The sequence below is a fragment of the Struthio camelus genome, chromosome 14 (assembly GCF_040807025.1).
Source record: "Struthio camelus isolate bStrCam1 chromosome 14, bStrCam1.hap1, whole genome shotgun sequence".
Taxonomy (NCBI): domain Eukaryota; kingdom Metazoa; phylum Chordata; class Aves; order Struthioniformes; family Struthionidae; genus Struthio; species Struthio camelus.
In genome coordinates this window covers 13667788-13695213 of record NC_090955.1, presented here as the reverse complement: position 1 = coordinate 13695213, position 27426 = coordinate 13667788, and the positions used below count along the sequence as shown (strand labels likewise).

The window sequence follows — 27426 nt, the reverse complement described above, 5'->3', positions numbered from 1 at the left end:
TATGTTTAGGGTTCACATACATTACTGACATGTCAGTGATAAGCACCGTTTGAACTGGATCCACTTGTCATCCAGCCTTCTGGTGTAAAAATACGGGTGTGTTATCAGAGCTGCTGCTTGTGTTCCGGGCTGGGGCTCTGCGCTGTTATCAGACACTGTTTCTAGTCCTGCCTGGTTTCCTTTTCTCTTCTTCTCCATAAATATTTAATCTACTGTCTGTGCATTGCTGCACACTGGAATAGCGCGCCATGTCTGTGGAGCAAGAATTCACTCGTTTGGTAGTTGGGCCAGGTTCAGGTTCTTTTCCTGACTTTGGAGATGGGAATCGAGGGTCAGTGCTAGCAATGCCATGTATTAACACTGACTGTGGAAAAAGATGAACGTTGCATGTCCACTGTTTGTTTGACTGCATTATCTGTTGCACTGGCTCTTGAAACAAAATTAAGGGGAAAGCCTCTGATCTGACTAGAGGAAGAGCTTGTGAGATTCCAGATCTTCTGAAGGATCCTTTATATTATGGGAAGGTTGGCTTGCGAAGATGACATATATGCAGAATGTATTTTACTGAAATCTTAAACACTAAAAATTTCTCTGAGCTTTCTCAGCTATACCCATCACATATTTTAGGGGCAACATACCTATCTAGGATAGCAAAGTGGACAAATTTGGAAAAGCAGATCCCTGTGTTCCCTCATTCCTTCCCCTTCCAGTCCATTTCTTTTCTTTTTTTTTTTTTTTAAACTTCTTTCCTGGCCACTTTCAGAATTCCAGATTTCCTGAGGTTTTCAGGTAGAAAAATAGGAGATTCACATCCTCCCATAACGCAGTGCGGGAACTGGGATTCTGCTGTGCTCTTGCACAACTCGCAGTATTGCAGGATGGGACTTCTCTGTCAGTTACCATTTTTCCATAGTCTCTGAGGCCCCTCACATTCAATTTGAGGGATCGGACTGGATTTTCCTAGGTTTTTGGACCAAACCAGACCAAAGTCTGAATTCTGTGTTGATGTAAACTTGCAGTTCTTCACTGGCTTCAGAGCTATGCTGAGACACAGTTTGGCCCTGCATTTTTTTTATTTTTTTAATCCTGAGGCTCCCATTTAATTTGTGCCTTTTTCAAAGCTCTTTTCTAAACAGAAGGTGCTAAGTTACAAGTAGGATGCTGAGAAATGTTTTTTTGTTTTGTTTTCCAAACTAGTCACTGTTTATATTGGGCTTACGCAAATGTCTTTGGTCATTTGCCTTTCACTGGTTCTCTACTGGTAGTTAACCAATAAACACAACATCTGTTATCCCTCTTACCCTGATGCTTGTTTGCTAACACTTACCCTGAAGAAAGAAGGACAGGGCCTTCTCCACTTACTCCGTTGTTGTTGGCCACTGAGGTAACTAAAGGTCTTAGAGAGAGAACTTCTTGGCATGCTCTCATTGTTCAATAATTAAGTCCTGGATTCAGTCCCCACCAAAGTCACTCAGTCCTGCAGGGGCAGAGAAAGAGCATGTGTAGTAATTAGATGTGAGAAATAGGAGCAGCATTCATGGGTTTTAATGTGCCTCTAATGCATGTATCCTTTGCAGACAATTTGCCTCAGTTTCCCTCACCTAAGCCAGGGATGACCTTGCTTATCTGCTCCTTGGTATTACTGTAAAAATTAGTTAATAATTATAAGGTGCCAGGAAGTATCATTGGAGTACGGGAGTAGGTTGCTCTATGTGGAGATGAAATTCTGTTTAAACGTGTGACGTAGTTAGCACCGTTAGTTTTGTGCCTAGAGGACAACCCTGCAGTCCTCCTTTCCTTCCACCCATGCTGGGAGGAAGGAATGTGAATAACTTGAAAGGGATGTGAACTTTCCAGCCATCTCTGTACAGGAATCACATCAGGCTTATATTGGTTTTGTTTCCCTGCAGCCATATAAACAGCGACAGCTTCCTCTGCGACTGCCAGTTGAAATGGTTGCCCCAGTGGTTAGTTGAGAAAGAGCTGCAATCCTTTGTGGTGGCCACCTGTGCCCATCCCGAGTCACTAAAGAGCAAGAGCATTTTTGCTGTCCTGCCAGAAAGTTTTGTGTGTGGTAAGTCTTGCCTGTGTGTTTTGAGGTTGTATGAAGGGCAGGACTCACTTGGGAAACATTTTCTTTGACTAGTAGCATGTTATTATGAGGCAGTTTCTGTTTTGTTTTGTTATTCAGTGGGATCAAAGCAAGCCCAAGCCTACATTTTAAAAATTTGTCATTGGCTACAGTTTATTTCCCACCAAAACCACACAGCGCATTGCTTGCATCTAGTATATTCCTTACAGGGCTCCCTGAGTATTAAATCAAAAGGGACTATAATGGTTGTTCCAGTTCCAAATTGGGCTGCACAGCTGCACAGAGACTTCCGCAGACCTCTCAGTTTGATATTACCAGGACTGCAGCTATAAATTTTTCACACTGCAGCATTATGAGCTTGTGCTGTAGCTTTTTGTTCATCATTCATCTTTTCTCCTTCTTGGAAACCAAGAACAAAGTAATGCATTACATACGAACCAACCAACTGCTAACAGTTGCATTTTGCAGTCGTCTTTTTTTCTCCTACTGCTGTTCTCTCATGCAGGCAGCAGCTACAGCTGTTTTTCCACCTAACACTGCAGTTATTTCTGCACTTGAACTGTGGTTGCAAAACAGCTTTACTAAATATCCAACACACACAAACACACATATCACTTCACTAGTAACAAAAGAAACATAAATGATCAGAGGAAGCCAAAGTCATGTTGTGCATGCATCCAACTTTGGGGCAAAATAAAGGCCTGGTTTTGGAAGCTCTGTCTCTGATGCCAGCTGACATGGATTCTAGGTGGTGTTGCACATGGCTGTTTGATGGAGCCCAAATATGCTTCTGAAAACACCCTTTAGTTCAGTTGAATGAATGATTTCTATTGAGAACTGAGCAAAAGGTTTGCTTCAGCTGTTGTCCCATGTCCGTCTTGAGCACAGAGTCCCAGAGCTGCCTAGGTGGCCTCCCTCTGAGTGAGTCTGGGGAGGGTTGCTGCATTCATCTGGAAGAAGGGATCATGGTGACTTGATCCCCACAGAAACATCACGAAATGAAGACAGCTTTGCTTCTCCAATGCCTGCCAAGTCCTCCAGGCACTAGTACGCCTGGTTCCAGAGGCCTGGCTGTCTAATTAAACCTTAGTCAAATATTAAATTACACCATTTGTAGAAATCTAATAAATGAATCTGCTTGGAACCTTGCTAAAAACAACAATCTTCTCGGGCAGAGAGAGAGCGTGCAAAGCTTTCCACACTGGATGGGTGACAGGCAAATACAGCTGCTTCTGCACTGGCAGTGCATAGCTACAATCACCCTGCTCATAAGCAGTCATCTCTGGAAAGTGAAGTGCATTGCAGCCCTTTGCTTTAGGTGTCCTCTTTCTCTTCCCTCCTGCTTCACGCTAATGCAAGTCTGGAGGTGAAGTTGTAATATTGCTCTTTATGGAGGGGTCACACAGGGAAGGGTGTTTTCTTTGGACCGTAGTATCTTTTTGAGGCCTAAGTTCAATGTCAAAATTCAGCTGTGTAAGGTGCCAGGTAGACCCATACACTGCACGCAGATAGTCCTGATGATTCCCCAAAGTGCAAATAGACTCATTTAAAAAAGGCTTAGATTCATCTCACTAAGCTGGACACTGAACTTAGGGGGCTAATTTAGGAATATAAAGGCAGGTACATTGGTTAAAAGGGCTAGGCATCTTTTCAGTGTCCCTGGTCTCTAGGTGATCATCTCACTCCACTGATCAAAGAGGGAACCAGAATCCTAATTTAGACCAGTCACTCAGTGGAGTTGTGTGGGGCACTTCTGTACTATAATGCCAGTCCCGAAGGTGGAGTGCTCTGCAAGAGCAAGCTGCTCTTCTGTTGTGGACAAGAGTAGATGTAAAGGCAGATGTGCAGTAATTACTGTCTTTCACTTATGCACTACTCATTTCTCATTACATCTTCTTGCTTGTTCGAGCTCATCCTCACATGCCAGGACTAACTACACCTGCTGTTTTCTCTTAGATGATTTCCCCAAGCCCCAGATCATCATCCAGCCTGAGACGACAGTGGCTGTCCTTGGGAAGGACATCCGTTTCACCTGCTCAGCCGCCAGCAGTAGCAGCTCCCCCATGATGTTTGCATGGAAGAAAGACAACGAGGTGCTGCGCAACGCTGAGATTGAGAACTTTGCGCATGTGCGGGCAAAGGACGGTGAGGTGATGGAGTACACCACCATTCTGCATCTCCGGCACGTCACCTTCACCCATGAAGGACGTTACCAGTGCATCATAACCAATCACTTTGGCTCTACCTACTCCAACAAGGCGCGACTCACTGTTAACGGTTAGTAGAAAGCTGCTTTCTTATTCCTTTCCTGCAGTGTCCAGGACCCGCTTTTGGCAGGCGTTCACTCCTGAGGGTCCGCTCCTCAGGGTGAGGAGCTTCTAACCTCTTCACACTAGCCACTTGCATCTCAGTGCATTCTGGGAAATGTCAGGTGAGGAGCACATGCCAGCCTTGGGATGGCTGCTGTCCAGCCAAGCACTTTAGCACGTTCTTAACTTCAAGCACACAAGTTGTCCCTAAGCATGAGTCATTCCACTGGCTTCAGCTATTCTCTTTGACCGTTCCAGTAGAATCTTTGCCCATGGGAATGGAAATACAAAATGGTTTTGAAGAAGAGGGAATATACTGATAATTCTAAGCCCTCTGCAGGAGGGATAATGGGTTTTGTTTCCAGGTTAATCATAGAAGACAGTTAGCTTTGATCCCAGCTCTAATGATCCTAAGTGGGGGTGTCTTGGACACTGTAGACACCTATGTGCTATAGAAATACAGGGTCAGTCCCCAACAGCTTAGATATACCTTGCAAAAGCAGCTTTCTATCCTATGGGTAATTGTCATGCCTGTCTTCTATCTAGGAAGGTAAGCATGTAGAACTGTCCAGAGATGGTATTTTCTCCATGGAATTACTCATCCTTTTTTCTTGTTTTTCTGTATCAGTGTTGCCTTCATTTATCAAAACTCCCCATGACATCACCAGCCGGACAGGGACGACAGCACGGCTGGAGTGTGCAGCTGAAGGACACCCCACCCCACAAATTGCCTGGCAGAAAGATGGGGGCACTGACTTCCCTGCAGCCCGAGAACGCCGCATGCATGTCATGCCTGACGACGATGTCTTCTTCATTACGGATGTGAAGATAGAAGACATGGGTGTCTACAGCTGCACAGCACAGAACTCTGCAGGGTCTGTGCTTGCAAATGCCACCCTGACTGTACTGGGTAAGGTGCATTAGTTCCTCTGAGAGACCAAGAGATCCAGAAGTGAGAACTGGAAGGGAGTTCTGCTCAGGCTCTTTAGCAGTTATAGATACACAAATGGGACAAGGAGTCAGTCCTCTGCCTTAGTCTTGTTTCATGCTTTTACACTGTGGCTAACTTATGAAAAATACCCTGCTAATTAAAAAAAAAAAAAAGGAGCTGTGAGCCACATTTTCTCTTGTGCCAGGGAAACCCCTCCAACCGTGCTATTTTCTGCCTGGGAAAAGCACTTCAAAAGGAGATTGCACTCCACCTTTCTTGCCCAACCAGATTATTGATGTGTGTCAGCCATTACCCCTTGTCCTAGGGGTTTCTTTGGTGGGAGAACTAACACAGACTGGTCAAGAGAAGACCTTGGTTGTGCATGTTAGATCATGAGTCTCAACGATTGTGTGAGGCCACCATTCCCCTGGGCACATGGCTGTGTAGTGCATTGCTATGTATTTGTCTGCAGGAACATCTCGTATGTTTAATAGTGTTAAGGAAAATGTAACAGAAATCTGATACCAGACTATCCCCAGGAATTAATTTCTGTGTTTATTCCCCTGCAGAGACGCCATCTTTGATTCATCCACTGGAAGACCATGTAGTGTCCGTAGGTGAGACTGTGGCTCTTCAGTGCAAAGCCACAGGGAGTCCGCCTCCCCGCATTACCTGGCTGAAAGGGGACCAGCCCCTAATCGTGACAGAAAGGCATCACTTTACTCCTGGCAACCAGCTGCTGATCATTAGGAATGTTGTCTTGGAGGATGCTGGGAAATACACGTGTGAGATGTCCAACACCCTTGGGACAGAGCGTGCACACAGCCATGTGAGCATCTTGCAGTCTCTTGGCTGTAGAAAGGACCGTACCACTGTGGGGATCATCACCATTGCAGTGGTGTGTAGCATCGTGCTGACTTCTCTGGTCTGGGTCTGCATCATCTACCAAACCAGGAAAAAGAGTGAAGAATACAGCGTCACCAACACAGGTAGGTCTAGTTTCCTGCTAAGGTGCTCTCAAACCTTTTGTGTTGTCAAACTTCCCACTGAGGCTGAACCAGCATATCAGGTAGCTACAATCACATTAGGAAAGCAGTTGGCTTATCTCAGTGGTTCTCTTGGCTCAGAAAGCTGGAACCAGCTTTCGCTTGTTGTTGAAGCATGTTCAGAGCTGCTTTTCTTCTCCCCTTGGCTGGCTCTTCAGCAAGGTCTTTTCCACTTGGCAGTAGTCTCAGCCTTTGCTTTGCTACTTTGGTTTTCCGTGACCATGAGTGATAACTCTTGAGACAGTCTGGATTATGTCCGTGATGCTGGGAACATGTATTGCTTCTTGGGAATCTGTATTTTCAAAGACACTGCGTTCAAAACATAGAAACATTAAACGTGGAAGCAAGAAGCCCTTGTAGCAAGAAGCTCTTTTTCCTGTTGTCCAAAGAGCTGTTACAACCCTACTGATGAGGGACATCTTTCAGTTCTTTGGGAAGAAGAAGAATTTATTGCTTACTGCTTCACAAGGGGATAATTTGGTGTTGAACTTGCAGTGCTGCAGTGAGAGTAAACTCTCCTGCCCTTAGCTTTATACAGTCCTTGGACAAAAGTATGGAAGAATGAGCCTAGGCTCTCCCTGCCTTTCTAGGATTTACAGCCTTTCTATATTATTCTTAGTGATACATGCAGTACAACATAGGATTTCAAGGCCACAGTCTAGGTAGGAAGTCTTGGATGCCATATAATTAGTGCAATCTGTATGTGTGAATTTTTTCACCTTTTTTTTTTTTCTTTTTAAGCTCCATCTTGCACATTAAATTAAAAATCAATTCTGAAAAACTAGGGCTTCATGCCTAGGATAATTGCATTTCACTTGGTGTTTGTGACAATAGGGGAAACTGACTGAGATTGCCTCACATAGTATGGGGAAAGCCACAGATCTGTAAGGGACTTCTTAGACTTTTCTGCTTAAGTGAATTGAAGCTGCTGTTCTCCAGTTCTTGTGACTTTTGGAGATGGAGGCCTTGAATTAAATCAGGTGCCCTGAATTTCAGGAGTAAAAGAAGGATTTACTTGTTCTGAAGAGACTGTTCCACCTCCACATGCCTTGTACTGACCATGCCAAATGCAAACATCCAAAATGGCCTGTTAGCACCAAATCTCACAGCTTTAGGCTCTTTGAAAATCAGAGGGAATGAGGCTTCCCTTAGGAGCATGGGGCACTTAGATAGTTCAATTCCAATTCATTGCATTTTTGGAAAATACCATTTATAGATCTGCTCCCAAATCCCTTGTGAAAATGAGACCTAGACGCATTTGAAAACAGAAGCCTTGACATCCTCCTGGGAGCTGATGTTTCTCTCTCGCCATTGTTCTAGATGAGACCATTGTGCCTCCTGATGTGCCGAGCTACTTGTCTTCACAAGGGACCCTTTCTGACCGGCAGGAAGTGGTCGTCCGAGTAGATAACCAACAGCCTAACGGACACATAGACAGCAACGGTGAGAACCAGTCTAATTATTTTTTCTGTAATACCATATCCAAACTTGATATGAGGAGGGAGAAATCAAAGTACAAAGTACTTCTGTGCTTGTTCTGAGTTATCCGAAAGATCTTCATAATGTAATTCTCTAGCTACTGCATTTATACAGAACAAGGATATGTCTTTCACTTTACAAAGCTACCTTCTCCCACTAATAACAGCATTTATGCAAGCAAACTACTTCAAGAACTCCTCAATCAGGCCCTAAGGAGTATTTTTTTGCTAATTTTGGATTACTTCTTTGGCACCAGACTTATCCACAGTTAAGCTCTACTACAAAATACATTAGCGTTGCCTGTCCCTGCCTTCAGGCTTAGAAATTAAATGCTGGGATTTTACAGTATTTAAACACAGCACATTAGGGAGGAAAAGTTAAACATTCTGAACTAAGATTCTCCTGAGATTATAAAGCATTTATTTTGTTAAACATTAGCTTAAAATTATCTATTTTCTCCCTTGCTATTTTTTTCCTTTTCGCGGCTTTTACAGTAGAAATAAGACTAACAGGTCATTCAGTTGAGAGAGCAGATGGTTGTAATCTTTAGCCAGATGGTTCATTTGTTACAGGTATGTGTCAGACTGATGCTGGAAGGTGTCCAGATGTTGAAGCTCCCACTGTAGGTTGCAGACAGCCAAAGTTGTGTATCGGCTATAATAAAGACACTTGGAAAACTGAAGACATGGCTGATGGAATGCTTGTTCCAGATAAGACAGGTACAAAACCCATTAATCTGGAAAGGTATTTCATGTTTGTGCAGATCAGAAAGCCCTCCAAGTCAGACAGCATTAAGACGAGAAATTGTTACCTTAAGAAAAAAGCCTAGAATGATTCTCAGGTGTGAGTACAGTAGATTTACTTTCTCCTGCTTGCTTTGATCCTCTATCAAACTGGGAGAGTTTGAATTCAAGGAACTGTCAGAAAGAGGCAGGCTAAGGCTTATGATAGCCATTGCTTGCAGCTGGCTGATCAGTATTTGATTTTGAGCTATTCCTAAAATGTGAAAGTACTGGAAGTATTATATTGTTCATGATCTTTAAAGGGTCTGTCAACTTCAAAGCTCAACCTTTTTTTCTTTTTTCTTTTTTTTAATTTAAAAGTCGTTTTGGGCACTACACCTGCTTCTCCTCTTTGCCAGTTTCTTGGGTTTTACACTCACACTTTCTTATTTTTAGGATGTGTTTTTTGTTCTGTATTGTAAAATCCACAGAAAAACAGCCAGTGAAACAAATTTCCTCTCCAGGAGGAATTGTAAAGTTGAATAATGGAATGCTGTCAAATGCACAAAGGAAATTAACTTTGAAAACTTAGAAACTCTTTCCCGCTTGCCTCTTTGAATTCTGCTCATCTGTTATTCCCACTAACAGTAATAAAATATCTTGAGATAACAATATGATTTGACAGTGATACCTTTAAAGCAGCAGCACAAAAATAAAGGTAACTTGGTACTTATAGCAGTTAGTTAGAGGAAAGTTCCACTTTCTATTTCTACACTGACTAGAAAGTCTGGAAAAGGAAATAAATAACATATTTTATATATAGAAAAAAATTTCTTTGGCATGAACAAAAAAACAACCTAACCCATTAATTTGAACTACCTCGAGCTATAGGACAGCTACAGAGTTCTGAACAATGTGAGTATTTACTAGCATTGTCTAAAAGCAAGAAATGTGTGTATTATCTAGTGAGAACGATTCCCATACTGCAGAGGGACAGACTTAACTAAACAGAGCTGCCTTTTCCTTCCGCAACTTGTGTGCTTCAGTGCTGACACCTTCCAGCTGGTTATTCTTCATTCGTTGCTGTTTTCTCTTCCTCCCTTTAAAGGCTATGGCCTGCCGGTTGTGTGCACAGACTGCAGTGGGAGTACGGACAGCATGAACGTCCACATTTACCCCAAGGAGTCGGAGTACTATTCTGACAGCCTTAAGACTATGGATAACACCTACCAAAATGCACTGAGCAGCAAGGAACGAAGTAGGAAGAGGGGTGCAGGCACCAGCCTTCTTCATCCTCAGCAGTGCAACGGGATTGCCAGCAGCAAGAGGGTGGAAACAGACGGGACCCTCTACCCCAGCAACCATGACAGAATGAGACCCGCAGGCACGACCAGCCTGCTGCTGGCAGACAACCATGGTATGTGTTTACTTGGGGATGTCTTTTTTTCCCCCCCGAGATGTAATACCATTTGGGTTATATCAGTGCCTTATTTTCTCCCGTCAGTGACTTTAACTGGTTGAAGGACTTGCATGATAGTGGCAGGGTTGGTTTTTGAGAAGTGCTGGTGGGCTGAGCATCAACTAACCACAATGGGCCTTTGGTTTTTTTGCAGACTCTTCACAATCAGTTGCAAAGCCTTCAGAGCTCAACAACCTTAATTTGGTGAGAGCTTCTCCAGCAGGAGGGTCACTTAAGCAACTGAACGTGCTTCCTGAAATTTCCCCAACGCTACTGGATTTGCAGAGTGAAGCGGAAGTGAAGCAGGCTCTCCTGTCCAACAGCTACATACCCAAGTCGTGTGACTCCATTCATGAGTTCAAGCCACCGAGAAGACCGATAGACTGAGAGAACAGACTGCCACGTGCAAATTAACAAACATGCTATTACTTTCTTTTTATCTTTTTTTTTTTTTTTTGCACAGAACATATGGGCTACTTACTTCTACCTCAAATCTTGAACTGATGACCTGTCAAAGGCAAACAACTGAGGTATGAAAAACAAGCTTGTATGGGGAACAAACTCCTATTCGAGCGTCACCTGTTTGTATATAATTTAAAACTTCCCTGAGAAGTATGAAGCATTCAAAAGTTGACTTGCATATGAAGCACATAAATGCAAGGGATTATTGTGTAAAGAGAAAAGTATTTGATACAACTGTATATAAGAGTTTTCATATATAAATATATATATATAAAAATATATATATATATCTTTTACAGAGGCTATTTTAATCATCTTTAGTGCATGGAAAACTGAGTGAAATTTTACAGTTTTGGCAATATTGTTCTCAGTATCAGGTTGCTGTTAAACTTTGTGAGAAAAATAATTCTGGTGCCTTAAATGCATAAGCAGAACTTGAAAAAACAGACTGTTCTAAAGGGATTGTCCTCTTTTCAATGGAGGTTCCTTTAAATCAAGTATCAATTGGGTTACTTAGCACAAATTTCCTGCCCCTTTGAAATTTATTGCACTTAACACATTTAAGATCTTTAGTTATTTCAAATGAGGTTTAGAGCAAAAACCCCCAAGCTATTAGACGTTACATAGCAACCTGATTTTTTTTTTTTTCCTGTTTGTGGAAGAACTTAAGTTCCGTTATTTTTCAGAACTGCATAAAAATTAATAGTTGAACTGTGACTGTACCTGTATGTTAGAGTGGACCACACAAGAAGCACTAACTAATTCAGCCACTGCGCATGCCCCAAAACCAACCAGACAAAAACAATGCCACAATTAGCGAATACAGTCATCAGCCAAATAAATCATGCAGTAAACTATGGGGTGGTCTCATATCTTGCACCATGCAAAAACTCCATAACAGAGGGTATTGTCTGCCCATATAGCCTGTTACACCACTAATCACCCACAGAGCTAAATTGCAGACACCCCCCACATCCTGCCAATGGGTGCAGTTACACCTATGTAAGGTGCATATAATGATACAGCCTGTCCCTGTTTAGGAAAAGGAATAACCTGTATCAGTGTAATGCGCTTTCCCACCAGTATAATTACTTCTGTTTCCTACTTCTGTTTTGGCAAAAAAAAAAAAAAAAAAAAAAATCACACTCCTAAGCTAACAGCTGTACTGTTAATTCATGTTATAATTCAACTTTTTTCCCTGCAGCACAATATTAAGCCTTCTTGTTGAGCATCATTACCCTGATCTGCAGCCAGACTCTTTGCATTAAATTATCTATCTATCTGCTTCAAATGAATCATGCTGCTTTTTTCTGGGCTATTCAGAAATAAAAACACTAATTTAGAAGGGAAGTGGTATATTGATAGTTGAACGTACTCTGTCAAATGGAAATGTCCCAAGTATTTTTATGTAGTCTTTTAAGTTCATCTAGGAATAGGGGGGAAAAAATAACCCACATTGGTCAAACAGATCCTAGTCACTTATTACTTCACTATGAAGCTTTTTATTTATAGAAAGGCTGCTTTCTGTTAGTGTTGGTACCTGTGGATGGAGGACTCCTTTTCAGTTACTTGTAATTTGAGTTCTGCTAATATAAGGTTGCTAAACTCTGGTGATGACTACTTTGGGGAAAGGTTTATTTGGGGGGTGGGGGTGGGGGGTGTTTCTTTCTTTTTTTTCCTTAGGAGCAACTCGAATGCCAGTTCCACTGAAGCAGAGTCCAGTAGAAACCCACCTTTGCTAATAGTGCTGTGGCTAAAAACAAGCATCAGAAGTAAGGGCAGAAACACATCATTTTTCTGTTCAGGAAATCACTTACTTACAGATCTGCCAGAGTCCTACCAAGCTTATGGGCTTTCAGTTAGAATTTAAGTGTTGCCCTGAATCAGGACCCAAAGTGCAGGTCCCGTCCCACCTTACATTGAGGAGGTAACGTCCATCTCCCTTAAGAAAAAAGTGTCTGTCTTTTGCTGAGTAGCTTAAGACAAGTTTCACTGTAAACTAGTTGACTGAAGCAGACCTTGATGGAGCAAGGCATAATTTAGCCAGGTACCTGTCTGTATCAGTTTCTGACTATTGACACATTTGCACTTTGAGACAGGTGGCTGGTTATGTTGAGTGCCAAGTTTATTCAAAGCAAAGGAAATGGATGTTGGAAAATTATAAACCAGGCATATTTTTCCCTCTAGTCAAGGGAAAAGTATGCTTCAGAACTGACTCACAAGGTGAAAACAGTGGAACTGGGAACATGGAGAAGATGGGAATGATTTAATTGACTCATTTTGCTGGCGGAAATGTCATCACCATTGCAGATATAAAGCATGTTTGCCACATTAACATTTGAAAATAATGTTTCTGCATAAAGTTAACTGCCTAATGTTATGACTTCCACTAAATATGTGAATTTGCTGCTTCTAAGAGGCAATGTGAAAGAGGAAGTATTACTTTTGTGTACAAAGTTATTTATTTATTAGAAAATTTGGTACAATGTTGTACATTGAAAAACATGTAAGATATTGAAGTGTCTAACAAATGGCATTGAAGTGTCTTTAATAAAGGTTCATTTATAATATTACAGCTTTTTTTTGTTGAGAGTGAGCTTTTGGGAGTTTCAGTTGAAAGTTCAATAAAATTCTAATCCGTTGCTACACTCTTTTCTGTTTTTCTCTAAGGAAAATGCAAAGTATCTGCTGGTGAAATTAGACCCACAGACTTAACATTGGATACTGTAGATCAGCATGAGCCTCGAAGTCTGCCTTGTGGATGGGATGGAATTTGGGGGTGGCAGTGAAAGCTGCAATAAAGAACTCAAGAAATACATTTCTAATATATCAACTGCTTAAGTGTCTGGCAAGTGCCCGAATCTTGGCACTGAAACGTGAACAGATGGGGGTGTGTGCATGTGTGTTTAAGTATGTAAGAAAAATGGGGCCAGGATTGCTCCAGATTCAACTGCAGTTGTGAACACGTCTGGCTTTTTTAAGTCTTCCCCCACCCTTTATGGAAATTCCAGAGGCAGCTTCAGCGATAAGCCTGAATTCTTCCTTTAACTAAAATCTCAGTTTAGTTTCTGTATATTTAAAAAAAAATTTTTTTTCTTCTTCTAAATTATAACTGTAGGTATAAAGCACATTTTCTGAGACTACTTGGATAACTCCCTTAATACAGGTAGGAGTTGAAATATTTTAAAATGGAAAAGCAAGAGCCTTTAAAAAGCTAGTGCCTAGTGCGAGATTCAAGTTTTGTTGTTCCAAATTATCCCAGTAATAGAATAAAATCAAAATTTCAAGTTTTCCACATAGCTAAAACTCAAGCAAAAAAGGAATCCAGGAAAAATAGTCAAATGTTTTTAGGGCTCCCCCCACCCCCAACCCAAGTCCCGTAACTAAAAGCTGCGTTTTCAGTAGGAGGTCACAAATGGATGTGTGCCGAAGGGCCCCGCTCCAGCGCGGCGCCCAGCAGGGTGGGGGGGGGGGGGGGGGGGGGGGCTCACCTGCCTGGTGCCGTGCCGGGGTGACGCTGGCCTTCCCGCAGCGGTTCAGGGTGCAGAGCCGGCTGGTCGGCGCACGCGAAGGGAGCGCTTGGCGTCTGTTGAAAACATAGTTAGTCACACGGTAAAGAGCAAATAGCTCTGCCAGGCCACCAGCCTCAGACTCAAGTCTTTTGGGCTACGTTTGCTTTGGCAGCGCTTCCCTGCGGACAGGGCCTCCTCCGCTGCAGCTCAGCTGGGCCTTCGATACCTAAATCTAGCGCGGTGTGCCAAAACGGTGGTGGAAGGGAAAGGAGGGTGGCTCTGCCCCTCAGGACCCGTGACACCACAAATGGGTTTGCTTTCATCGCTAGCGCAGAGCGTGGCAAGAGCCGCAGCGTCACCAAAACGTCTCTTACTGTCGCTGCCCAACGATGCAGCAATCTTGGCAAATAGGCTCATGAGCAAAAGATTTTTCTTCTTTTTTTTTTTTTTTTTTTTTTTAAACTAACTCCTGTTTTTTACTCTGGAATTATAACATGGGCTTAGACAATAGATGTGCAAGGCCCATATGTGACTGTTAGCTTTACTAAACTGATCTGCCTAGTTAAAAAGACAAATGCTAACAAAAAGCAATTATGCAACAATTAGGCAATAAAACAAAACAAAACACACCACACTTGGGCCCAAAACATAAGCACGGCATAATTATTTTCAGAGCTAGTAATTAAACACTCCAACTGTAGTTCTAATCCTTTCACCTTGTTTAAAAAGCTTTAATAGGGAACATAACTTAGCTTTTAAGACTGAGTTATAGCTCTTTTTTCCCCCTCCCTAAATGCCCCTAAAACTGGGTCTACCATGTATAAATACACACACACATTTTTTTATATATATATATATATAGATATATATAGATATATATATATAAAAATTTTAAAAAATTTAAAAAAAAAACCATTTAATACAAGCGACAACTTTAAGAGCAGTGGGAAGCGCGGCCGCGCTCTGCCCCTGTAACTCGTGGCATTAACCAGCCAGTCTGGGAGCTGGTTAAAAGTTCCTATTTCAATTTTTTTTTTTTTTTAAAGCATTACAGCCTTTGTTCTTCATAATTCATTACTTTGCCAATTATTGTCTTAAGTTTTGGCCTTAAGTTTTTGGTCTGATCACTGCATCACAGGGAGACAGTACAATAAAACAACCACCATCAATACGTAGTGGTCCACGTTTGCTTCTCAGACAGCGTTTTCCCTGGGCTGGGGCTCCGCGCGTTCCCCCCCCGGGGGTTCCCCCCCCCCCCCCCCCGGGTTTGGCGTTTGTGCCCCCTCGGGCTGCACCCGTACGCGCCTCCTCAAGGCGCAGAACAGCTGAAATCCCAGCGCTCGAGCGAAACGCTTAGCACAGGAGCGCCTTTAACGCGGCGCCCACGGGGGAGCACGCACAGAGAATCAGGGTGCAAACAAACGCGCAGCGTCTCCAGCGCGCCGAGCAGGTTTCCTGCGGCTACGCAAGCCGGGCTACAACGCCCTCTCCAGCTGACCTTGCCTGCTGGTTAAAACACCTACCCCGGCAAAAAGAGGGGCTTAGCCGAGCCGGGGGCGCGCCTGGCAGAGCAGCAGCCCAAGCACGCGCAGCGCAGCCGCCGCCGCCCCCCAAGCCCCGCGGGGGGACCCCCAAGCGCTTGAGCCCCCGCTGCAGCCAGCACGGGGCTGGGGTCCGCTCCCGAACCGCCTAACCGGGGCCCTCTTATCCCCGCCGCCCGGCCCCAACGCGAGGCGGCTACTTGGGCGCGCGCCGAAAGCCTCCAGGAAGGGCTCACCGCAGCAGCCGGGCAGCCGCACACCCCCACCTTGCACAAGCGCGCCTGCACAAACGCCCGCTACCTCTAACCCTTTCAATGCTGATGTAAACCCGGCCAATCACGTTGTTTTCAGTTTCTGGTCAATATTTTAACTGAGTAATTTCAATAAGGCCTTTTCGCTGAGCACTTGCCAGCACCGCTCGGGCCGCTGCAGCTCCTCTTCCCTAACGCGAGAGCAACGGCAGAGGTCTGCTCTGCCTGCCAGCAGCCCCCCGAGCGCCCCTAGGCTCCACCTGCGCTTCAGCAGGACAACTTGTGCGCTCTCTCCCGGCCTCCCTCCTGGCCTTCAACGTTTCATGCTCCTTCAGCTGCTGAGGGAGGAAGACCAAAAAAAGGCATAACTGCATCTCTTTGCACAAGCACCACGGTTAAGACTCACAGAGTTGTAAAATAATACAACCCCCTGCTTTTACTGGAGCAATGTGCGTCTAATTAATAAAGCGGCACTGGTTACCGGGCAGGAACGCTTGCTGTGCACCTGTAGGTATAAACAGGAACATTAACTTTCGCAAATATGGCTCAGATCAGAAACAAATGGATTATTGTCTTCTGCAAAGAGCCCTCCCAACCTGCAATATTTTCTGTGCTGCTGGAGGGCCACAGGCTGTAACTCCATCAGTCCCAGCCACTAACAGTAAAACCCTCCCTGCGTTATGAGGCAGGTGCCACTGAATGATGAAAACTTGCTTTATTCCAGCCTCCCCGCTCAGCCCTCCTTCTGGAGGTTTGCAAAACATTTCCCCTGCAGGAGTTCTAATAATGGCTTTTTCAGCCACCGTAATTAGCTGTTTACCCCCCAAATGTTACTCTTCTGGCACGACTCTCGCAATGACTTCACTCACTTTCCATGCAGGAAAATTTCATGTTTGGGAAATTGGATTATTTGAGGATTTACTTTTCTTTAACAGCGAAAGCGGCGGTCAGACTGCCCAACAGCTGCTCCGAGCGCGGCGCAGGGGCGGGAGGAGGAAGGCCGCGCTCCCAGGCAGCCAGCGCCTTTCTCGAGGCCAGCGGCTCCTCCAGCTCGTCCGCGACGCCTCGCAGGAATCGCCGGCCTGGGTCAGAGCAGCAGCTGCCGCGTCTTCTCGTAGGTGCCCAGGAAGATGAACCCTCCCAGGCTGATCGCTGTCATCCGGGGCACGACGCCTGCAAACAAGCTGAAGGCACAAGAAAGGCAGTTTCAGCGGATGAGCGGAGAGCGGATGCGGCATGGCTGGCTGCAGAGGCTTCTGGAAACAAAGCCAAGAAAATTTCTCTCTTGCTGATTTCTTACATCCCACCACACTGTTCTTTGCAGGAACTTGTCTGGGCTTTACTGACAGAGCACTCACAAGCCTTGTGCTTTTTTAACCCCTCCCCAGTACTCCTCAGCTGCAGGAAGCTACCGACCCTTCACAGAAAGAAGGGTTAGGACAAACGCCCCCGAAGGGGTGCGGACAGATGGGACGTGTCCAGTGCCCTGGCCACCCCCACCCAGCCTCGGCAGAGGAGAGCGGCGCCAGTGCCGCGAGGTAAACTGAGGCACGGGCCCGCTCTCTCGGCCAGGTGCTCCCCCCCCGCAGCAGCAACGCCGCTCACTACAGCGGCTCAGTGCAAAAAACATATACAAACGCGAAGCAGGGGCGAGCGGGCAGAAACGGCTGCACGTTCAGCCTCAAGGACTTCTTAGGTGCCTGATCCTATAGTCCTTGCAAGTGCACAGGAAACTAATGCAAAGCCAATTGCTTGACACTTCTAAGCTCAGAGTTGGTTTATTATCTTCAGGACAGACCAATGTATCGTCCCAGAGGATTACAGGCTTCCTTAGTTGTAAGCAAGGATTAAACGTTAGCCTTGAACCTATTAGGCACGCCCCCGCCGATCTATCGCCTGCACGGCGACACGCTCCGGATGAGCGGCGGGGGGACACCGCTGCCCTTGGCTTTCCAGCCGTGGCAGCCTAACTCATCACGGTCCCAGCGAGGAGCTTTTGCGCAGTGGGATTGCCCTGGGAGAGCAAGACTGCTTGGAGCGCTCGGGCTGTGCGGGAGAAGCACACGGCCCCAGGGCTGCGCAGGAGCCCTCCGCGCTCGGCCTCCGCGCTGCTACTCACGCTGAGCTTGGGAAACCTCTGGCTGCAGCAACCCTGGTTTTTGTTGTAATGAGCCTTGCTAGGGAGCCTGGAGCACACAGGCAGATGGAAACATTTTATGGCTTTACTAGACAGCAATTGGGTCTATTACCATAATGACAGCTTTAAAACAGAGTAATTTGTACAAGGCATGTATGGACAGAGCGCTGATAGGGTAAATCCTGCGGTGCAGCGTTGCTCTCGAAACACGCGCCACTCTTCTCGAGCCGAATTAGACAGCCCTGATTACAGGAGCAACGGCAGACGTTCATTTACAGAATAGTCCATCTGAGGCACAGCTATTATATAAACAGGGGTCGATAACTGAGTTACCAGAAGCTGCATCCCTGGCAACATCCATCACTAACCATCACTTCCAAGAACCCTGGCCCTGCGACCCCCGACTCCCTTCCCTCGCCTGCCCACCTTCACAGCCTGTTCACGCAGCCTCTCAAGTCCACGTTTCCCACACGTACGCGTTTCCATAGGAAGAGAGCGTCAACGGCTCAGATGCTGGCCTGAATGTGCAAACCGAGACCTACTGGAGGACCGATCCGAACTCTCGCGTGACGGTACACTGACCCCTCTGGGCCACGTCTGCCTCAACAGCAGAAGGACGAGAGGAATGGCTTTTTCTGCTCTCCCCATCAGAAACCTGGCTGTGGTACCCTGCCGCTCCTGTTACACACTGCTCTGTACCTGCCTTGGTTTTCACCTTCGCATATGCCACCTCTACCAGTTACTAGTCAGACCCAGCACCACGGGCTAGACAGCTCCAAGACTGCCTTCTCGTGACCAACAGCTGTAATAAATGCACAATACGTGAATGACTGGCAAAGAATAAATGTAGGCTTTGAGGGATAGGTATTGCATGGTTGAAGAAAGCATGGCATGAATAGCTTAGCAGCAGATATAGATTGGGGAATCGCATTTAAATTCAGGAGTGACTGAAGTCAGGAGTGACTGAAGTGCAGAGCCCAGCTGCAGGTACGTTAATGCCACGGGGCGCATGTGCTTTCTCCAACCTGGCCAGCAGGACGGTCCCCCTCCCCACAGAGTGCAGCACTTCATTGCAGGGTTCCTGACCCAAAAACGTATCTAGCCCTACAGTCCCAAAGTCAAAGGCAACACTTGGGGCCACAAGTCAGCCATTTAAGGCAAATTCTTTCTCAACAGACAATAACCACAACTCCTGTCTACAGTCACCTTTTGGAAAAGGCACTGCAGTGGATGGACACAGCATAAGGATGGGCCAGTGCTTGAAAAAGCCTAATGTGCTGGGCCACAAGACCTCTGTATTACACTCTGGTCCAAAGAGGTACCTAACCTGAGAAAGATCACCACTTTTACCTGAATGCACTGAGACCACCTCACTCCTCTGAGCAGCTCGTATTTCTTAAAGCAGCAAGCCCTCAGCGCAGGGGCTGCTTTTACGACTCACATCTGCAAGATCAGGTTCTGGAGAAGAGCGTGGTTAGCGCCCGCCGCCAGCCACATGAAATCAGCACAGACCGGGAAGCTCAGCCAAGGACCAGAGGCGAAGGAACGGGACTCCCGGTGCAAACCGCCAGCTCTGTCACCAGCTAAGCACAGGCTGGGAAAAGTCATCTGACCACATTTTTCCTATCAGTAAAAAAAACACTTGTCTTTCTCACCACTGAGTTTTGAATGCCACCACCTCCTTGAATGAAAAGCGGTCGGAAAAAATGCAACTCTGCATTAATACGATGGTTCCTTTAACCCCCCGCCCCCAACAAGAGCGAACAGGCAAACTGGTGCATTAATCTTACGCCTATTCTATCTATTACTGCAGGCCTGTCTCTCTCTGGACAGAAAGGGATGTTAAATTTCTTGGCGCAAAGCACAAGGATTTACTAGGTGCAAAACAGGAAGTTGAGCCCTGTGCTCTGGTTTTAATAAGGTGGCAATAAGCAATGCATCTTTCTGCCCCCAGAATTCCTCCTCTTCAAATATGAGATTTATTAGAGAAGTCATAAATCACTTCATGTTGCAACTGGCCAAAAAAGCCCAACACTTTTATTGTTTTTGATTAATAGATTTATAATTGGCAGCAGGCATGGCAGCCTCTGCGTTTATTTTTCCCAAGACTTTCTTCCTTTTCCTTGCAGCTGACGCAGCTTGGCCTACTTTACATGTTACTTTTTCTCCAGATCACTTATTGTTTTGATTTCAGCAGAACTGTGTTCCCTTTGGTCCTAGCCCATGGGTACTATCTTTAGGCAAAGTTTAATTTGGGGTTGTTTAGAAAAGGGCACTGCTGAAACACCCTGGTGAAAAGAACACAAACATGCATTTTTATTTTCTGCTTTTGGTCGGGGGGGGGGGGGGGGGGGAAGGGGGAGGTTTCCCCAGCCGAGTCCATACCAGGACGCCTGTTAAACTCCTTCAACACTTAACTCAGCAGCAGTAGAAGTTGCCTTACTTTTCCTAGTCTCCCTGAGAACATGCCCTAGAGCCCACGGAGCACTGTAGGACCTGGACCAGTCTGCAGATGGGTCACCTCACCGTCTTGAATAGCAAGCCTTGTCAACACAGCTATAAAAGCAGCCTGGTGGGGGCACAGCAGCTGGATGCTTCCTGGAATAAGTGTCCACGAACTTCCTGCAATTTGTTTTGAATTATTTTCCACATGTATAAGAAGAGTATTGAACTTTTATTAGTTGTGTGAGCAGAGCTCAGATGTTAACCGAAAACTATCTCCCGCAAAGCTGAAAACTACATGCTGCTTCCAGCAACAGTTTACAAATGTTAAAATGGCACCCTGAAAGCATCGGCCACATCAGGCCGTTTAAAAACCTAGGAGACGTTATAACAAAAAGCCCCAAGTAAAAGTTGCAGAAATATTTCATTTCTCCTCCAGGTCTGGGGCAGGTGGGACAGGCCCTACTGATAGAAGCACAGGCCTTACTCATGGACTGAAGCAGCCTAAGTTGGCTGCAGTTGTTAAGGACGTATACTCTGTATCAGCATTAGGAGGGGCCACTAACCAGTATGACTCACACACTCAAATAGGGCACGGTAATATAAATGGAGCAGGTGTCCATAAAAAACCAATAATAATTTATAGGCCTGCGACACCTTTTTCAAAAGCTCTCAAAATGTTCTACAAAAGCTAGCAAAGGACGTTTTTTTCACAACACCGCTCCAAGGTCAGAAGAGCAATTCTCAGTCTTAGGAATGTGCAAAGTGAGGCAGCTAAGAGACTGGATTGATATCACCCCAGCCTTCCCTGACCGGTCAGAAGAAAGCCCAGAGCAGCATCTTTACACCTCAATCACAGCAGGAAAGCAGTTGGAGAGCTGCTCTGTGGCTGCTCAGAACGTCGCTCTGAGCTCAAGCCTGTTTTCAGAAAACTTGTGTTTTTGTAATAAGCGCCTTACTGGAGAAATCCAAGCAGGCAAGTGCTTATGTGTGCTCACGCATCCAAGATTACAGAGGAGGTACGGAGATTGTGTAATGCAAGTGCTCTCTCATGCAGTCACTTCTGCCAGGCCACAGAGCATGGCTCACCTAGAGCTGAAGCTCAGCCATCACCATCAGAGCCACCAGCCCCAATCAGCCTTCTAAAGCCCCCGATTAGACGGGAGGCTCGAAGGACAAGCCAGACAGCACACACTGCCGGACCCGCTGCCCTCATCTTTCCTGCACACTCAGCCTCTGCACTCAGAGGCGTTTCTCTTGCTGGTGCTGGGCTTAGTGCCAGGAGATGCCAGGTGGGGAGTGCTCCAGGCACGCAGCCTCATGCAGCTCCATGCTGCACAGAAACGCAGTACTCCAGGGAGGGGATGCAAACCTGCAAAATCCTACCACTGCTCCCTCGGGTCTCCTTCCTTTGGCTTCAGCTTGTCTCTACTGCTGACACCATGTTGGCAGCTCTTGCTCCTGTCATGCTTCTTAATAAGAATGGAAAATATAGAGGAACAGAGGACACCTGGCTGGTGTTTTCAAAGTCAGTAGGAAATTGCCAAAAGGAAAAGGTTGTTCATAATGGAGACGTGGCTGCCATGTTGGCCTTCCCTGATGTCTCAGGAAGGGTGATGCACACATCTCAAGGTGAAACTGTGGTACTCGCTGCCACAGGATATTGTGCATGCCAGAAATTTAAATGGAGGATGCAGAACAAATGCACACGTGCTTGGAAAAAAGTCCATTATGGGTTAAACGCAAATCCACCTCCTTTGGCTCTGAAGTCTGGAGCTAATCCTAGAGATTATATTGCGGAAGTATAGACTATATGTTTGGCCCTGTTCCTATACTCTTTCCTGGACATTGCTTGCGGTCAGTGCTAGAGACATGCTACCAGGCTAGAGGGACCTTCAGTCTGACCCAGAACAGTTGTCCTTAGCTACCTGAGAGCTGCTCCCTGGCTCTGTGTACAGCAATTAAAATCTTCTCTGTATAACAGGACTTAATTAGACCATCCCATCCTCTCCTGCACCCTAAACACACCTGGAGATGCAAGCACCTGAAATGTGCCCTTCAGCACGTTCTTACCCCGACAGGCCTTGTGTCCTCCAGATGCCACCGAGAGCAGCCAGAACATTCCCGCTTGCATTGGTGGAACCAGCCTGCACCACAAAAACAGAGAGACATTCGCTGTGGAAAACTGTTGCCAAAGAGGTTTACTGAGCTTTATGTACTGAGCTCCCTGCTCCTGGTTACTGCTACATTACAGCACTTCCAGAAGTCCTAATCAGTCTCCTTACCCCAGGCATAGGCAAAGCTCATTGTCTCCAAAAATGAGGCAAAAGAGAAAGGGAAATCGAGGCACAGAACAATAAAACAATCGCTCCAAGCTCACAGAGCTGATTAGTTACAGAACTGCGGCTCCCACCTCTTTTGCACTAGACTGCTCTATGTCCAGCAGCTGACACAGGAGTAAGACATTAATAAAAACACATTCTCAAAGCATCAACAAGAGACTTTTCTGCTCACTGACTTCAAAACCCGATGGACAGCAGCCTTGAGATTTACTAAAAAAATACAAATTACAAATAATGGTTTAAAAAAAAAAACCACAAGCAGTGTATTGCAAGTGAAAATTACCCTGAGTGGAAAACAGGCCAAACAGCAGGACTACAGACTATTAGATTACGTGTGTGATCTAGTTAGCGTGAGATGACTAACACAAAGATGCTGTTTGAAGGTTCTCAGAATATCTCAAAGCACCATCATTCCCTTACCCATGCTGACACAGTTTCTCAGGAGAGCAGCAGACATAAACGAAACCCAGTTCTTACAACGGTATCACACACACCATCCAAAGGCAAAGAAGCTGCACCAGATACAACACCCATCAATGAGACGCACAACATAATATCGACATAGTGGGCACGGACGAGCCTGACTCAGCTGAGGAGGTGCATATCATCAACAAGAAACATCCCTTCGCTGAAGGACGTGAGTAATAGGGCAAAAACTGCACACAGAAACTTCAGGATGCCTGACCTCTGCGACCACAACAGGTCTTTTCAGGGCAGGGAAACGTTTTAGGAATATTCATCTGCTGAAGGTTTTCTGCTATGTGACTGGTTAGCTTTGCTGTGAATCAGCAAGATAATGATGGGAATGCTACTGGATATTCCTACAAGCAATTTTCCTCCTGTCCCGGTTGGCAGAACTATGCCACTATGATATCTGTAGCTTGAAATTTTAGGACAGAAAATCTAGTGCCAAGCCCTCCTTGGGAAAGACACACACACAATCCCAACTATTAGCAAAAACAACAGAGGAATAAATCCCTGGTGGAATGTTTAACTTTGGGCATCTCACTCCATCAGAATTTTCTCCTAAAGACACTGCATGAGACTCCAGAAGTCTAGAGTCTAGCACAAGTGCAGGCCCTGCTCAGACAGCTCCTCTGGGAAATGACGAGAAAAGCAATTCAAGGAAAGGAGCACAACAATTTCATTAGATCTGTGTGCAGTTTCTGTTTACATCTAATCCCGTCTTTGAGAACAAGAGCAGAAGTCATTATTAATAGGTGCTGGATTTCATTCTGTTGTGACCATACAGAAACTCTGAAACTACACAAGCCATTCACCCGCTTGTCTGTCGGCCCCCTCCACCGCTTACCTTTGCCAACATAATTCTCGTCTTCGCTACATCTAGAGGTGTGGTGATTGCAGCTGCAAATCCACCTGAGCAAATTAAAATACCAAACACAAGTGAGACATTGTTGGTTGAATATGAATGCCACACTACCTCTAATTCCCATGGCTATGGTCAACATTGCTTCATTATTAATGCCTACAGCACATTTCCTCGCTTCAGAAAACAGGTATATTTGTCAAATGTCTGTACACAGAGTGCTTTATTCCTGTGTGTTGACTTATAGAAAAACTGCTCTATACTATTAACTGTAAATCTAAACACTCCCGATGAGATTTGTACTCTTTTGTCTCTGTACATATATAAACATATGAAAACTTTACAATATAAGGATAACAAATTCCACTTTCAACTTCTACAGACAAGCATGACAGAAAGAACCTGCTTACCCACTTGCCGAGAAAGAAAAATAAGCACATTCTGTTGTGTTCTGTCTTGAGAATTAAAATTTGACCATTCAAATACTATAAAGATGGAATAAAAAGAGAGGAAAGATGCTAGGCACCTGAAAAGCACATGTTTCAGGCCTGCCCACAAGACATATACAAATACAGACATATACAGGTTTATATAGACAGGATCAGGACTTTGAACGTTAGACCTGGGATTCTGTTTCTAGAAAAGACGACAGGCCAGTGCTTGGGATGGAAGGAAGAGGATCAGCTCCATTTCTGAAAGTAACAACCTGGAACTGCCCAAGAGTTTTGAAATTGTCAGAAGTCTGCCACCACGAGTGCCTACAAGTGTCGTCATCTCCTCACAGGCATTTTTACTGTCTGTAATCGCTCCCAAACATCACCCTTTGAGCTCATTACTTTCACTCAGAGCAGCCAGCTCAGCTGCTTTCTTACTGAAAGCCAGAAATCTTAGGCTTATCCCTGTGCGTGTCTCACTCATAAATTTGCGTATTTCTCCATATTTTAACCCTGCGGCTACAGCCGCGGCCTCTCATGCTACTTAGGGACTAGGTTTTGCTGCTTTTTCTCCCAGGCTCTTATTCCCTTTGCCTTATTCCTCCTCATCCTAAAATTAACTCTAATAACTCTCTCCTTCCTCTGTTCTCAATGTTTTAAACAAGTTAATTCCTGTTCAGGAAAAGGTGAAATGAAGGAAACAGTTAAAATGCAGGAGTAGCACAGCAGTTAGTGAAGACAGGGGAAGAAAGGAGGGAAGACAGGAGAGAGAGATTTGTTTCGAATCTCTCTCTCTCTCTCTTTTCTTCCCTTCTTTTCTTCTCCGGAGCTTGTATAAATCCTGCATCTGCTAGAGCGGGGAATGAAGCGGCTCCAAAGCCTGAAGCCTACACAGTGTCCAGGGAATAAACTAAAAATAATCTATCTTATGTTCCAAGTTTTATGGAATGTAGAAAAATTGATCTCCCTTCTCTTGGGATGGGAGGACACAATTTTTTAAAAAGCTGTAAAGTAATGAAAAAAAAATCTTCTCCACTGGCTGGTGTTTTTGCCTGTATCCCTCTCCCTCAGTCACCTTAGCTTTAAAATACTAAAATCCTGACTTCTGTCAGAAGGGGGGCCAGGCCAGCTGGCACCCTGTGTTGACTCTTAAGGGTAATTAAGGAACGTTCCATGACAATTTAGGACGTGTAGGAAGGCAAACATGCGACTCCTTGGATCTCAAACAAGAATGCATGGAAGGAGAGTTAACCAACATCGGCGAGTGCCTAGCTCAGAGCAAGAGCTTCTGCTCCCAGAAGGTTGACCCGCCAATTTCACTTTGCCAGAAGCTTTCTAGCAGTGATGCTTCAGAAAAAAAAAAAAGTAGAAAAATGGGTTGTACTCAACAAGCCAACACAGAAATCATAATCTCAGCCCATTCTTGGTCCTCATTTAAGGTCAACAATCTTTTCAACGTCAGCCAGTTTTTGACTAAATGACCCAAAGGCTTTGAGAGAATGATCTGGTTAGAAACTTTGGTACTCATGTCAGTGATATATTTTTAGAGTAGTAAAAATAATCTCCACGGAAAGTACTCGATTTACAAGTTTGGATGTAGAAGCCTTTCCTTTGCCCACAGAGCAAGATAAAATTAAACAGTGAACCACATGGCTGTTAGTCCTGTATCAAGTAAAGATCTCAATGCATCACTCAGCTATAGAGCTGACAGTAACGCTTTGGTAAGACTAACTTATTTTCCTTTTCAGACTCTGGCAACTTGTATAAGCATTCAGTCCTAAGAGCTTCTTATTGGCAGAAGATTCAATCTTGGCTGATAGAAGGATTAGAGTAAGTACAATTTATTCTGATACAATGTTCCCAAATGTTCTTATCTAAAAGGTTTAATCAAGGCTGATTAGGTTTTCATTTTTTCTCAGCTAACATCTAGATCTTTCAAGCTCTCCTGTTGTTAACATTTCATTATTTCTTTTTCTGTCACTGGGAATTATTTGGTATAGATTTACCAATCCATTTAGAATCACAATAGCAACAATAAAGTGCTTCATAAGCACAACAAGCAGCAGTATAGTGACTAAATTAAACACAAGTTTATATATGCTTGACAAAAACACAAGCTTAAAACTAGCCTCTACTGAGAACTATGTTTTATTGAAGGCAATGAGTCTGAGAAAAATAATTTGCTCCATCCTTAACCCATCAAGGTGACTTTAAAGTGACCTCCTTGACTCTGTTTTACAGATCTCCAAAAACAGGCTACAGCTTGTGAGGTACTGTTGAGTCCCACCTACTTCAACTAGGTAAAGGAACTTATTACAATATGACTGTTCCAGTCATCAGATTAATAAAACAGATACAAACCAATGCAGCCAGAGTATAATCATTCAAAGCAAGAGCGTGTGCACCGGATTGTCCAATACACAGGAAGGCCCTACAGATCTTTCAACGGTCTGTCACTTGTCTAGTCCAATCCCGCCATCACCGACTCCTCCAAGAGCTGCCACAAAGGGCTGCTGTCTGCTCAACTGTGCAACTAGGAAAACTAGATATCAAAGTATCAGGGGGAAAAAAAGGCTCAACCACATCCAATCGTACATTCCTGATCTCTCTGGCTTCTCTGAAGAGTTGACAAAAAGAAAAAGATACCCTTCGGAGGTGGTCTGTGCGCAGATGACTCACTCACTGACTCACTCTTGGAGAAGGCTCATTCTTTCCCTTGTCCTAGAAGGACCTAGGGGTGACTTCGTCTCTGTGAGTTGGCATAAAGATGGATTTGCATGTAGGGAAAAAGCTCTTGGCTTGTTAATACTTCTAGCAGAGTGACAAACTCCTCTAATGGGAAAAGAATGCTTCACACAGTATCTGAAAATTCATTACCTGTCTCCTGAGAAATTACATGGACGCTATATTCACACATGTCAACTGAGCAGCCTAAACTTT

At 44.8% G+C, this 27426-nt stretch overlaps 2 protein-coding genes across 34 annotated transcripts in view; one reads left to right on the top strand and one right to left on the bottom strand.

Moving 5' to 3' along the window:
- Positions 1–13075, top strand: part of LRIG1 (leucine rich repeats and immunoglobulin like domains 1) — a 99580-nt gene extending 86505 nt beyond the window's left edge. For both annotated transcript variants that reach the window (XM_068907624.1, XM_009678665.2), the window contains exons 12-19: positions 1911–2074; positions 4049–4369; positions 5030–5311; positions 5902–6321; positions 7699–7821; positions 8430–8576; positions 9688–9996; positions 10193–13075. In XM_068907624.1, coding sequence (XP_068763725.1) covers positions 1911–2074; positions 4049–4369; positions 5030–5311; positions 5902–6321; positions 7699–7821; positions 8430–8576; positions 9688–9996; positions 10193–10425 — 1999 coding nt within the window. In that variant the 3' untranslated portion in view covers positions 10426–13075. The remainder of the gene's footprint in view (positions 1–1910; positions 2075–4048; positions 4370–5029; positions 5312–5901; positions 6322–7698; positions 7822–8429; positions 8577–9687; positions 9997–10192) is intronic.
- Positions 1–27426, bottom strand: part of SLC25A26 (solute carrier family 25 member 26) — a 115656-nt gene that overhangs the window by 362 nt on the left and 87868 nt on the right. For 4 of the 32 annotated variants that reach the window (XM_068907625.1, XM_068907632.1, XM_068907653.1 and 1 more), the window contains 3 exons: positions 24038–24102; positions 13992–16988; positions 719–1477 (listed from right to left, as the gene is read on the bottom strand). In XM_068907625.1, the coding sequence (XP_068763726.1) occupies positions 16752–16988; positions 24038–24102 (302 nt within the window). In that variant the 3' untranslated portion in view covers positions 719–1477; positions 13992–16751. Of the gene's footprint in view, positions 1–718; positions 1478–5796; positions 6688–7662; positions 7798–11619; positions 13306–13991; positions 16989–22456; positions 22531–24037; positions 24103–27426 lie in introns of those variants that run through there. The other 28 variants (XM_068907644.1, XM_068907652.1, XM_068907659.1 and 25 more) reach the window with 18 other exon arrangements.